The sequence below is a fragment of the Pseudopodoces humilis genome, chromosome 5, assembly GCF_049639895.1.
Source record: "Pseudopodoces humilis isolate 2021_Gansu_Grassland_sample_001 chromosome 5, ASM4963989v1, whole genome shotgun sequence".
Taxonomy (NCBI): Eukaryota; Metazoa; Chordata; class Aves; order Passeriformes; family Paridae; genus Pseudopodoces; species Pseudopodoces humilis.
This window is the reverse complement of record NC_142204.1, coordinates 36765395-36776415: the sequence shown is the minus strand read 5'-3', so window position 1 is coordinate 36776415 and position 11021 is coordinate 36765395. Positions and strand designations below refer to the sequence as shown.

At 39.5% G+C, this 11021-nt stretch overlaps 1 protein-coding gene across 1 annotated transcript; it reads left to right on the top strand.

The window, feature by feature from the left end:
- The first annotated feature begins 4280 nt into the window (after positions 1-4280).
- Positions 4281-10798, top strand: LOC102105232 (glioma pathogenesis-related protein 1-like). The gene is made up of 6 exons (XM_005519373.2): positions 4281-4543; positions 6700-6945; positions 7387-7499; positions 8208-8290; positions 10041-10067; positions 10152-10798. Exons 1-6 carry the CDS (start codon positions 4364-4366, stop codon positions 10376-10378), a joined length of 876 nt encoding a protein of 291 aa, XP_005519430.1. The 5' UTR covers positions 4281-4363; the 3' UTR covers positions 10379-10798.
- The last annotated feature ends 223 nt before the right edge of the window (positions 10799-11021 follow it).

The window sequence follows — 11021 nt, the reverse complement described above, 5'->3', positions numbered from 1 at the left end:
CGGGCCGCGCCCCGCGCCCCACGGCCCGGCACAGCGCCCCCGGCGGCACGGCACGGCACGGCACGGCCCCACAGCCCGGCCCCACGGCCCGGCACAGCCCCACAGCGGCAGCGACCGCGTCAGGCGGGCTCCCTTTCAAAGGCACACACGTGAACTGTACTCCTAGGGCTGAGGGACAGGTCCGGTGGCAAGTGAAAACTTTTGGTGGAAAGCGTTAAACAGAAGCGAAGAAAGCTCAGAAAAAGCAGATGTTTGATGCTTAGTCCGCTTAGCGCCACAAGAGGAACATGTTAGCAAAGGGCAGCTAAATGGCGCCCTGAACATACTTGGGAGCACACATTTATTCAGCAAAGAATGCCATTTGCTTGGGTGGGTTTTACGATAAAGGCAGATAAGGGGAGGGGTCGTGATTTTGGAAGTGATTAAGTTTTTGCCACACAGTTTTAAATGCTCAGGAATATGGAAACCTTGAAAAGTTATGACTGAAAGTATGGCTTGAAAAAAACCGAAGGCCTTAGGGAGGAAAGAGTATCAGCAGCCAGTGGAGCTAACTGTTAAGTCCAAAAAGAAACTAAGAGTGAACTGAAACATATGGACAGCAGTAAACCCAGGCAATGATTCACAGCATCTTCTATTAAGTTATAAAATTGGGCACTTTAATGGTAAACTTTCTGAAAAACAGTCATGACTGGAAGACAAATACAGAAGATGGTTCATGTTCAGGAATCAGCTGCAAAGAAGTAAGAGGTAGTAGAATGAGTTACTGGCCAAGAATTGGCACTTTTACTTCATTAAACTGTCTTTGTAAAATGCCCTGATGTGTATTTAAAGCCATACCATAGGAAGAGTAAATATTTGTTTCCAGAGGCTCTCTTAAAAATACTTAAAATATTTGTACTATTGAATTTACAGTACCTGTGCATTTTTACTTTGAATTAATTTTTATGTATCAAATCAAAATCCTTAATGACCTGTTCAACAATAAAACACAAAAGGTTTCCTGTTTAATTAACATGCCAGCAATTCCTTGCCTGAAGACAAAACTGCATTTCAAATATATTTTCAGTTGCTAGCAAGTACTGTTACAAAGTTAATTTTCAACAGTGAAGGGAGGAAAAACTCATCTAATGAAAATTGTTCGTATTTCTGTGCTGCAATAGGAAAAGTCAATTAAAATAAAACAGAGGTACTTGCCTAAATAAGGGAAAGTATTTCTTTATGAAACTCCAGCATATGATATTTATCTGCTGATTGCTGACTGGTTTAATCTGATTGTTTAAGATTTTGTTGTAACTCAACATTGCACAACTATTTCACCTTTCATGCTTTGTAGACTTGGGATGCAGCTTTGGCACAGACTGCAAGGGCATTAGACAAATGCATTTTTGAACATAACATATACTTAAGTAAGAAACATCTATACCATTCTAATTTCACATCTATTGGGGAGAATATTTGTATTGGAGGTCATGAAGTTTCTGATGCTGCTGATGCCATTAAATTGGTATGGTGAGGTCAGATTGTTAATTTTCATAGTGCAGAACTGTACTGAGGTTTGTAGTTGCTACATTCAAGTAAGAGTTGTCTTTGGTCAAATGTGTATGGTTTAGTGCCTACCATATAAATCAGCACCATCTGTAAATAACACAAAGATGTACATATGGTAGCAACTGGCAGCTCAGTGTCTTTTAATATCAAGCAATTACTGCATTACCCCTGCACTGGCTCACCTCAGTACCTTGTACAATTATTCACTCTTCTTGTCCACAGTATCAACCTCATTGAAAGCCTCACTTCTCATTTCACTGCATGATTACTACATTAACTTTATAAAATAATTATTTCCAGTTCTATAGTTACCAAGCCACACAGTTCAGAATTCTTTAAGTCTGGAGATGCTGTTCAAAGTAATCACAGTAATTGCAGAATATCTGCGGCTATTCTTTAGCAAAAATGTCAATAGAAGGATAAAATCCAGCCAAAGAAAATTTTATTCCTTACAAATCTCATAAAAAAGAAAAGAAAAAATAATCAACAACTAAATTTATTTCTGATTTTACCTGAATTAAATACAGTGTGGTTAGTCACATGCAGAACGTATTGGAAGGATCTCCTAAGAAAAAGCAGATGCCTAAATTGTAATGCCCATCATCTCTTAAGTTTGGCAGGTAACACTCTTTGGTGTAAAAACGTGTACCACCAAAGCTACAAAGTTTACAAAGATAAGTATGAACTTAAGTTTTGCACTTAAGTTTACAGGAGTAATCATCCAGATTGCCTCAAAATTACAGTAAAACTATCTGCAGTCTTGTCCCATACAAATTGCCTCCTCTGTTAATTGTGAAACTGTTTACAACCTCATTATTACAAAATAATTTTAGTATTTTTTAGCTTTTGATGAATCCAACAAAATGGTTTCTTACAGAATAGTTCTTGTGGAAATTCAATACCACCACTGTCCTGTCCTGTAATCTGTTTTCTGCCCTGAGGTGCAATAGTAGTAGCAATGCTTGTCAGAATATTAGTTTATTCACAGGTCTGGAAGGCCTAATTGCAGCTGCCTAATCCTGTGGACAGAATAAGAAAACCCAGCAGATCCACCCCATTCGTTCAACTGAACCTAGTAAATCAAGGTCAGACCTTCTCTCCCCAACACAAGGAACAATACTCTGTGGGGAAATTGATGATTCGAGAACAAAATTAAATGTAATTTCACATGTTCCAAGGCATTGTGGATTTATGTAATAGGATGTAATTCACCAGTTTTTAGTCCTCTGACTAAATAGAACATTAAGGAAAAATTAAAAATCTGGTTTTATTTTTTCAGCCATTTTGAGCTAAAAGTAGGTCAGAAGTGTGAAAGTGGGATGTAAACATGGGGGAATTTTTCAAAATCATGAGGCTGTAGAGCTTCTTGCGTGTACCCAGCTCATGATGCTAAATTTCATTTGAGATCTGTGGAAGGATAGGCAATGGCTTGTATTGTCCAGACTATATAATGTGATATCCAAATTCCAAAACTTAATTGTTGAGATCCATTGCTTAATGCTGGCAAAAGTCAAAAACTCTCTTCTTGGGAAAATATCATAGATGCTCCAGGGCGGGCTGAACTTCTGCTTTAATTATAGATCACTAGATGGAGCCAGAAATGCAAGAACGCGTTTTATAACTTAGACTATACTGGACTCATCAAAACTTCCTACTGCATAAAATCTCAGTTCATTTTCCAAACACAGAATTTCAACTGCATACATATATAAGTGCAAGATCACTGTACTGTTAAATTAATGGTGCAGTTTTAGCATGATGATTTTTTTGGTGTAAATTGCATGTAGTTTTATATTAAGTCTGACCAGCAAAACTGAGCAGGGAATGAGACCCATTAACATATTTTACAACCTGTTAGCAACAAATTTTCCCTGTAAACCTACCTAAAACTGGGTTACAAGTCCTTAGCTCTTAAAACACATGGTTCTTCTTATGCTCTTGCATATTTGTACAATTTGGTTTATGTTTGAAAAAAAAAAAAATTCAGCCAGCTTGTGGAACAGTTGGAGAGACAATACAAGTGCCAACACATACCATCCTACTGTCCTGAGAAGTGATCAGACTTGGAATGTTATACCAGGAGTGATAATCCTGTAGCTGCTCTCTATAGGCACAGGAAGACTTCTCCAGTGATTTCAGGCTAGCAGGTAATAGCAAATAACTAAGGAGGAGACAATCAATACATACTCAAGCTTGCGATTTCCAAATTTTATTTTTGTTACATGCCAAACAAGTCCAGAATGTCTGTTCTGCAGCAAGGTGCTGTTCAGGAACGCTTTTTTTTCCCTCCTGCTGAAGCACAGATTTCCTAATTCTGTTTATTTCTTGAGTAATTCTGATATGGAAGCAATGTCCGGCAACATAATTGTAACTAAGCTGGTATGACTAAGAAGTACTATTGGAAAATCAGCTAAATAGCAGATTTCTGTTTTGTCAAAGCTGCATTTTTTTATGATTGATGCAGGTTTTAAGAAAGCTGCTCAGCAGCATCTCTTCAGATAAGACCAACAATCACAGAATGGTTTGGCAGTCACCCAAGATGGAGCACACTCAAAGAAAAGACAGAAGCATGTTCGGAGTGTTGGTCCTTGCTGATATGCATGAAACAGATGCCTGTTTCACACTCTACCCTTTGACTGCCAGCTATGATGTCAGATAGAGTTGTTACCTGATTAAGCAATTGCTCTTCGCTTCCTGTTTGACACTTTCAAGTGCTTCCACACCCGGGGGACAGCCTCTGAAAAATTGCTTGCAAGTATCATCTCCACCTAAGAGATTTTTCATTTTCAAGCTTAGGAAAAAACACTGGAGAATTATGAAAATCACATTTTTCTTTGCTGCATTGTTCTTACTGGATTTCTTCACTTTCATTCATGCTAATCTGCAATATCCCTTGCCTGACACAGAAGATGCAAAGTTCATTGAAGATTGTGTGAGAACTCACAACACATTTCGATCCAAAGTGAATCCACCAGCCAGCAATATGTTTCGCATGGTAAGGTGGTGTTTGTGATCTTTTTGAAATTATTATAGATTGAGCTGCTGATTTAGCCTATCTTTTTCTTCATTTGTATTGTGCTATTCTTTCTATTTCAGTTAATGATTTTTGTAACATACATGTTGGTTCTTTGTATGAAATAGAAAATACATTATTTTTCACAGTATTATTCAATTTTAATAATTTGAAGGTAATTTCATTTTTAGTACAAGATTTAGCTACTCTCATCTTCAGCCAGAGAAAAGGGCTGTGTTGCAAAAAAGTGTTCAGTTCTTAGTATGTCATCTACCTCTTTCTAAGAGAGATAGTAATCTGTTTTATGTCAGGTCAGGTTTCACACGAAGAAGCTGTTTGGCTTTTAAAACTTTTTTGAGTAGGCAGTCTGCAACAGGATTTGTTGAAAATCTATCATCTGTTGTTTCTTTTAATCTAGAACATGTGTTGAATAAAGGGATTTTCCAGGACATCCATTTAGATACCTGATCTTCATTTGCTGTAGCAAGATTTGAAGAGTAGGGATAGTGATATCTAGGATGAAAAGCAGCTTGCTAGAAATGCAGTGAATAGCAGAACAGGTTATGGATAGGTCACAACATAGGCTGTTCAGTGGAATACATAAGGAAAAATGTGTGTAGCTAGCTGAGGGAGGTAACCCCAGTCAGTGCATGTCACTTCTCTGAGCCCTCCAGCAGTGCTGCATAGCTGGAAAGGAAGTTAAATGCATAACCGCATGCAGAGTATGAGTCATTTCAACAAATGGAAGCTCATAGTAAAGGGATGAGAGTACCAACAACTTCAATTTCTTGCCATGTTAAAAATTATGTTTAATTAGAAAATCCAGTGCACAAGAACAAACTTACCTGCTCAGACCAAAGACCCAGCAACTCTGGAATAACAGCAGGACGTATATATTTAAACCTATTGAATCAAAGGTGTACTTACAACGTGTCCAGTAGTGGTACTTACAAGCTCTTGTAAAATGGATTTTTTTTTTTTTCAGCCTTGAGGTCATAAAAGTTTTTACCAGTTCTAACATCTCATAGCACAGCCTAACCACAGGTTTTGTGTTGCTATTTCCTGGTGTTTGATTTGGACCTGTTAATGCCTAGCTTCATTTAATAGTGTGTGGTCTTCATATTGCAAGACCAAGCTAATGCTGCTTATTTACCTGTTTCACACAAGATGTCCAGATGTCTCTGACTGAAGCTGCAGAGCACTCTCTGTTGCTATATGAAAGCCCTCTGAACTTGAAAATGATCATCTTGCTCCAGGTTCTCTCTGGCCTTTCTAGTTCTAGTGTATCTTTCTTGAGGTGGGGTGCTGTGCTGCACACAGCATTTAACAGGACTTCTGCAGAATTGTGATTATATATGTGGTTTTATTCTCCATTCCTTTGCAAAGAGTTTCTAACACTTTGTTTGCTTGTTAGTCTACAACTTTCAAGTGAAAATAGCCATATCCAAACCTCTTATTAGGAGCACAAACTCAATTTTTTCACACATCCCTGAACTTGCATTTCCCTGTACTGAACTTGACCTGCCAGCATAAAATCTGCAAGTCTGCCAGGCTGGTTTGTTAAATTATCATTTGTGCCTCTTTGGATTGGGAGTGTTTTCTTCTCAGTCCAGCAGAGATGGGTGAGTCTTTTATTTGCTTTGTCCATCTGCTGAGGAGGGAGAAGAGAAAAGAGGAAGAAGGAACTGAGGAAGGGAGCAGCTGTGACTCTCCCTTCTGTCCTGGCCAGCAGAACAGAATTCCTATCTGGCCTGGTAATAATTGCTAAGTGAAAATCCCTGGACAGCCAACATCTCCTAGGCACAAAGTCCCCCAAGCCCCTCTACAGCTGGAAGTTTCACACAATTACCCCTTCCAGGTGTAGCAGCTTAAAGACTACACTCCAGCTCTAAATATATTAACAAGTCAGATACAACAGGACAGTGGATAGATCCTGAGTGTCTTGCAATAGCCAAGGGAGAAAGAAGATGAAAATTTGTTATGCAAGTAGAAATGTCAAGTAAAAGAAAGAAACTGAAGGCAGGGATACGAAGCAGAAAAGGGGAAAAGAATTTGTAACAAGTTTCTGTTTAAAAATGTCTGAATTCAGCTAAGTGACTGCAATGCAGGTTATAGTTCATTTTCTTCCTTTTCTACAGTCCTGGGATGCTGCTTTAGCTAAGAGTGCCAAAGCATGGGCAAAGAAGTGCAAGTTTAACCATAATACACACCTTGACATGCCAGGAAAAATGCATCCCACCTTCCCATTTGTTGGAGAAAACATCTGGACTGGTACAGCCCGCATCTTCTCTGTGGATGCAGCTCTCAGGTCCTGGTTTAATGAAGTCAGCAGCTATGATTTCAGCACAAATACATGTACTGACAAGTGTGGTCACTACACTCAGGTGAGTCTTACATGCCCAGTGCTTTATAGTCTAACATATGGATAGTCTAATATATATATATATATAGTCTAATTTCACTAAAGATCTGAGTACAGGCTTGGAACAGATTACAGCAGGGAATTACAGCAGGGCTTTGCACCCCCCCCAGTTTATTGTTGCATGAGATTGGAAATAAATATTAGGAGCCCCAGGGATGTCAAGTTCTACTTCCAATAACGGTGGAAAGGGATTATCCCCTGGCAATTTCATTTTACAGGGGAGCCAGATAAGTGCAAAAATGGCTATTCTTCCGTCGTTTGTCCCAGCTGCCCTTCGGGTTAAGTTGTTCCTGTGTCAGCTGATTTAAATACCCCAGTGATACTTCCCTTCTCCTTCTTCCCTTAATGCACTTGCTTTGGCAGTATTTGAACAGTGTGTTACATGTTTCCCTTTGTCCTGTAGGTTATCTGGGCAGAGAGCTACAAAGTTGGCTGCGCAGTTCACTTCTGCAATACAGTTGAAAATTTTCCAGGACTGTTCAAGGCAGCGCATTTTGTTTGTAACTATGGGCCAGCGTAAGTTAATTGTGCCATTTGGGGTTTTCTGTTTTGTCTTTTTTTTTTAAATATCCCAACGGATCTGGTATCAGATGCCAACAATGGGTGCAGTTGTAACAAATTTCAGAATAAGCTACATCCTCATGTCACTTATCCAAGGGAAACTTTCCCTGGCCAGTGGGAACAGAACCTACTGGACATAGCTGGGACTGCAAAAAATCTCATTCTAAAAAAAGCAGGACTGTGGATTAGAGCTCCGACCACTCACCATAATGCAGATGGTGGAAGAAAATCTGTTTTGACTTCAACCTGCAGGAAAAATGGGGAAGGTGTAATCTTCCTGCTTCAGAAAGATTACATCTTTCTCTGGCCCTACACAAATTCCAAACAAGACATTGTAATTTAAGAAATATAAGGAAGACAATCCTCTAGTTTATCTGGTACTTTGCAGTGTTTCTACTTACTTTTTACAGGTTTGGTTTTTTTAACTCAGGTGGGTAAGGAGGGACTAGAGGCAAATTCTTGTATGCTTGCAATAATACAGTATTGCCTGAGAATTCTCAATTTCCAGTGGCAGGAGTCAACTTCTCCCCATGCCAGTGAGAGTTTTAATCCAATCTAGAAGGAATTTCAAACAATTACAATGACCAGTTTTTTGATTACAGTGTTCCCTCCCCTTGACAGCTTTTCAGTGGCAGCTAACAAAATACTGTTCCTGTTTTGCAGGGGGAATTACCCAAGAAAACCATATAAAGAAGGACAGCCATGCAGTAGATGCAGTAATGACAAGTGTGTAGACAAGCTCTGTGGTAAGACCAAAGTGATCAAGTAAGAAAATTGCATAGAAATAAAAGTGACGTAATTAGCAGTGGAAAAACAACAACAAGTCAATTTGCACAAAGTGCATAGTGGGTCTGTAGCACACCATATAGCAACAGTACCAAACTCTGGGAGGAATAGGGTAAGAAGAAAATAACTGAAATACTTTGCTGTTGAAGGCTCTCAGAAGTAGAAGCCAGACTTTCTGATGCAGGGAAGTATCAGACTATTTTCTCCCTTTTATCTGGTCAGGAATTCAAATCCAAAATTTTAGCTCCAACAAACATTCACTGTCTAGTTCTTCTCTCCTACCAGACACAGGAAATCTATCTTCTGTTCTTTTGCATGTTTAGCATGTCCTAACACATTTTCCAGACAGCTGTATTTCTGAACTAATAATAAGACTGTACCAGGAAGCAGTTATTTCTAACTTCCACAATTTTCTTAAAAACAGCAGTGAGATCTTGTTTGTAAATCTTTTCCCTACTATGCTCAGTGTTATCAGAGTGCTGGTGGAAACTAATTAAATGAATAGTTGTAACAGAGCTCAGAAGGCTCAGGGGATGAGGGGATTTTAATCAAATCTCAAGGAACAATTAATAAAGGACTGGTAACCCCTTTGAAGCAGACCTGTGGCAGCTGTGGCATGTCTGACCAGTGTTGGGAGCCAGTGTAGAGCTGAACCTGCACAGCCTACTCCAAAACCCTGCAAAGATCCAACAATGAAAGAAAGGACTATGGTTGGAGTAAAAACTTCTCTGGAGTGGGAGGTGTTCCCTGAAACATCCTACCTGGGCCTGGAAGAGAAGTGGGCAATGGCAAGGAGCACAGCCTGCTCCCTCCTCCCTTTCGCCCCTCTAATGAGCCAGAGCAACTGTGCTGGGTCTGTCTCTTCAGTGTCAGGCTGTGGGCACAGCAGGGAAGCACACAGCCTGAACCCTGTCACTCTGAGTCTGCTCCAAACAGCAATGGACCTTTGTGTCAATTCATCTAGTCCCAAACTGGGCAATGTTTTAAATAAACAGGATAAAGGAGATGCAGCAATGTCTTAAATCAAATATGAATTTTATACAGTGGTTTAATGGGCCTGGTCTTTACTAGCCAGGCTCTAGACAGCTTTAGCTGTAGAAATTATTGAGCATTTGGTACTCTTACTTCCTTCTGTAATATCCTGGCTGAAAGTCTCAGACTGACGCCTCACAGAAAAACCCAGAAATATCTCAAAGACTAGGGGGAGGGACAGGAGAAACAAAGTATTTAAAAGTTAAGTGTTAGATCCTACCACCCGCTTTTACCATTTCCTCCTATAGGACAAATGAGGAATTTCAGTAGGATACACATAGGCAATCCTGCAAATGCATCAAAACTTTTAGTAGAAGTGTACTTCTGTGATAAATCAGTACTTACATTTCTCTGTCTGTAACTACTTAAATTTGATATGTGTAACAATTTTAAATAAATTCCATGTTTTGCTATTTTTCATTCCCTCATCTCCATGACAAAAATTCTTCCTGATACAGCTGGTTTTTCTGCTTCTCTCTCAATTCAATAAAAAAATATAAACTCCATACCAGTTGGGAACCTGCTCTTGCTGGCCTGCTTCCCCCTTGCAAGATGTTTTTGGCATTAACTGGCATCATCAGTGCAATCAGCCAGGCACCAGCAAAGGCTTACCTCTTTACATTTAGAACCACCATTGAATGGTACTCACAATACTTTCCTCTTCTGATCTCTTTGCAGAAAATACGAAACGTGAGAAGCTGATAAGTACGTATCAAATAATTCTTAATGGGTTTCCTCTAAGTATGGCTAACACTAGGTCTTAACATCAGTTTCTTCACTGACATTTAGGTTATGCCAACTGGTATCCGGACTGGGATACACAGCCGCAGCCACCGCGGCCCCGGCCCCCCAGGCCTCCTGTGCCATCAGACGTTCCACCTGCTGAGCATCCACAGCTTTCTTGTGACCAATACTGCCTTAGTGTTTTAATTTTAAGGCCACTGTTTCTCGTATTGAGTGCTGGTGCTGTACTTCTAGTACAACAGAAATTTCCACACACTTTTTTTTATAAGTAATGATCAATTAAGATACTGATTGTGATCCTACCACTGTATTACTCTCACACAATTGGCACACATTTAAAAAAACATTTGGTCATCTCTCATTATCCAGCATAGGAAAGGCTTCTTCTTCACTCAAGGCAAGATATAAGTGGCTGTGAATAGAGGTAGTATAATTTATTGGAAGTAGCTGAAACATGCTCCTATGTTTGTACAAGCCTCTTAGCTCTAGGGGTAGGTTGCTAGAGGGACCACAGATACTAGATATTATTCCATGTGCTAACAATCCTCCTGGAAGCCTGGGGCTTCACAAAGACATGTCTGAAGTGGCACACTGTATCCAAAAGAAGCAATAATTCATCTTCATTATCCTTCAGTTATCCCAGACACAATTTTCCCCAGATAATGGAGATTTAACTGTATATATTACTTTTTGTGAACAGGAATAAAGCTTGCTCTTTGCTATATTTAGCCTATGTGTGGCAGTGTCCATTACTCTATTGTCAGTTGTACTGTTTAGTTCTTCTCTCAGAATTAATCCTTGTTCTCCATAAGGAGAAAAATACCAGGGAAAGTTGGCAGAGTAAGAATTAAAGTGGTGTGTCAATGGGGAAAGCCTAATTTTAGGATGTGAGATGGTGAAAATATCTTAAATGCA

Coding starts and splice junctions, on each gene's coding strand:
- LOC102105232 (XM_005519373.2), top strand. CDS start 4,364: ATGAAAATCACATTTTTCTTTGCTGCATTGTTCTTACTGGATTTCTTC. Junction 4,544..6,699: donor CCAGCAATATGTTTCGCATG/GTAAGGTGGTGT, acceptor CCTTTTCTACAG/TCCTGGGATGCTGCTTTAGC. Junction 7,500..8,207: donor GTTTGTAACTATGGGCCAGC/GTAAGTTAATTG, acceptor CCTGTTTTGCAG/GGGGAATTACCCAAGAAAAC.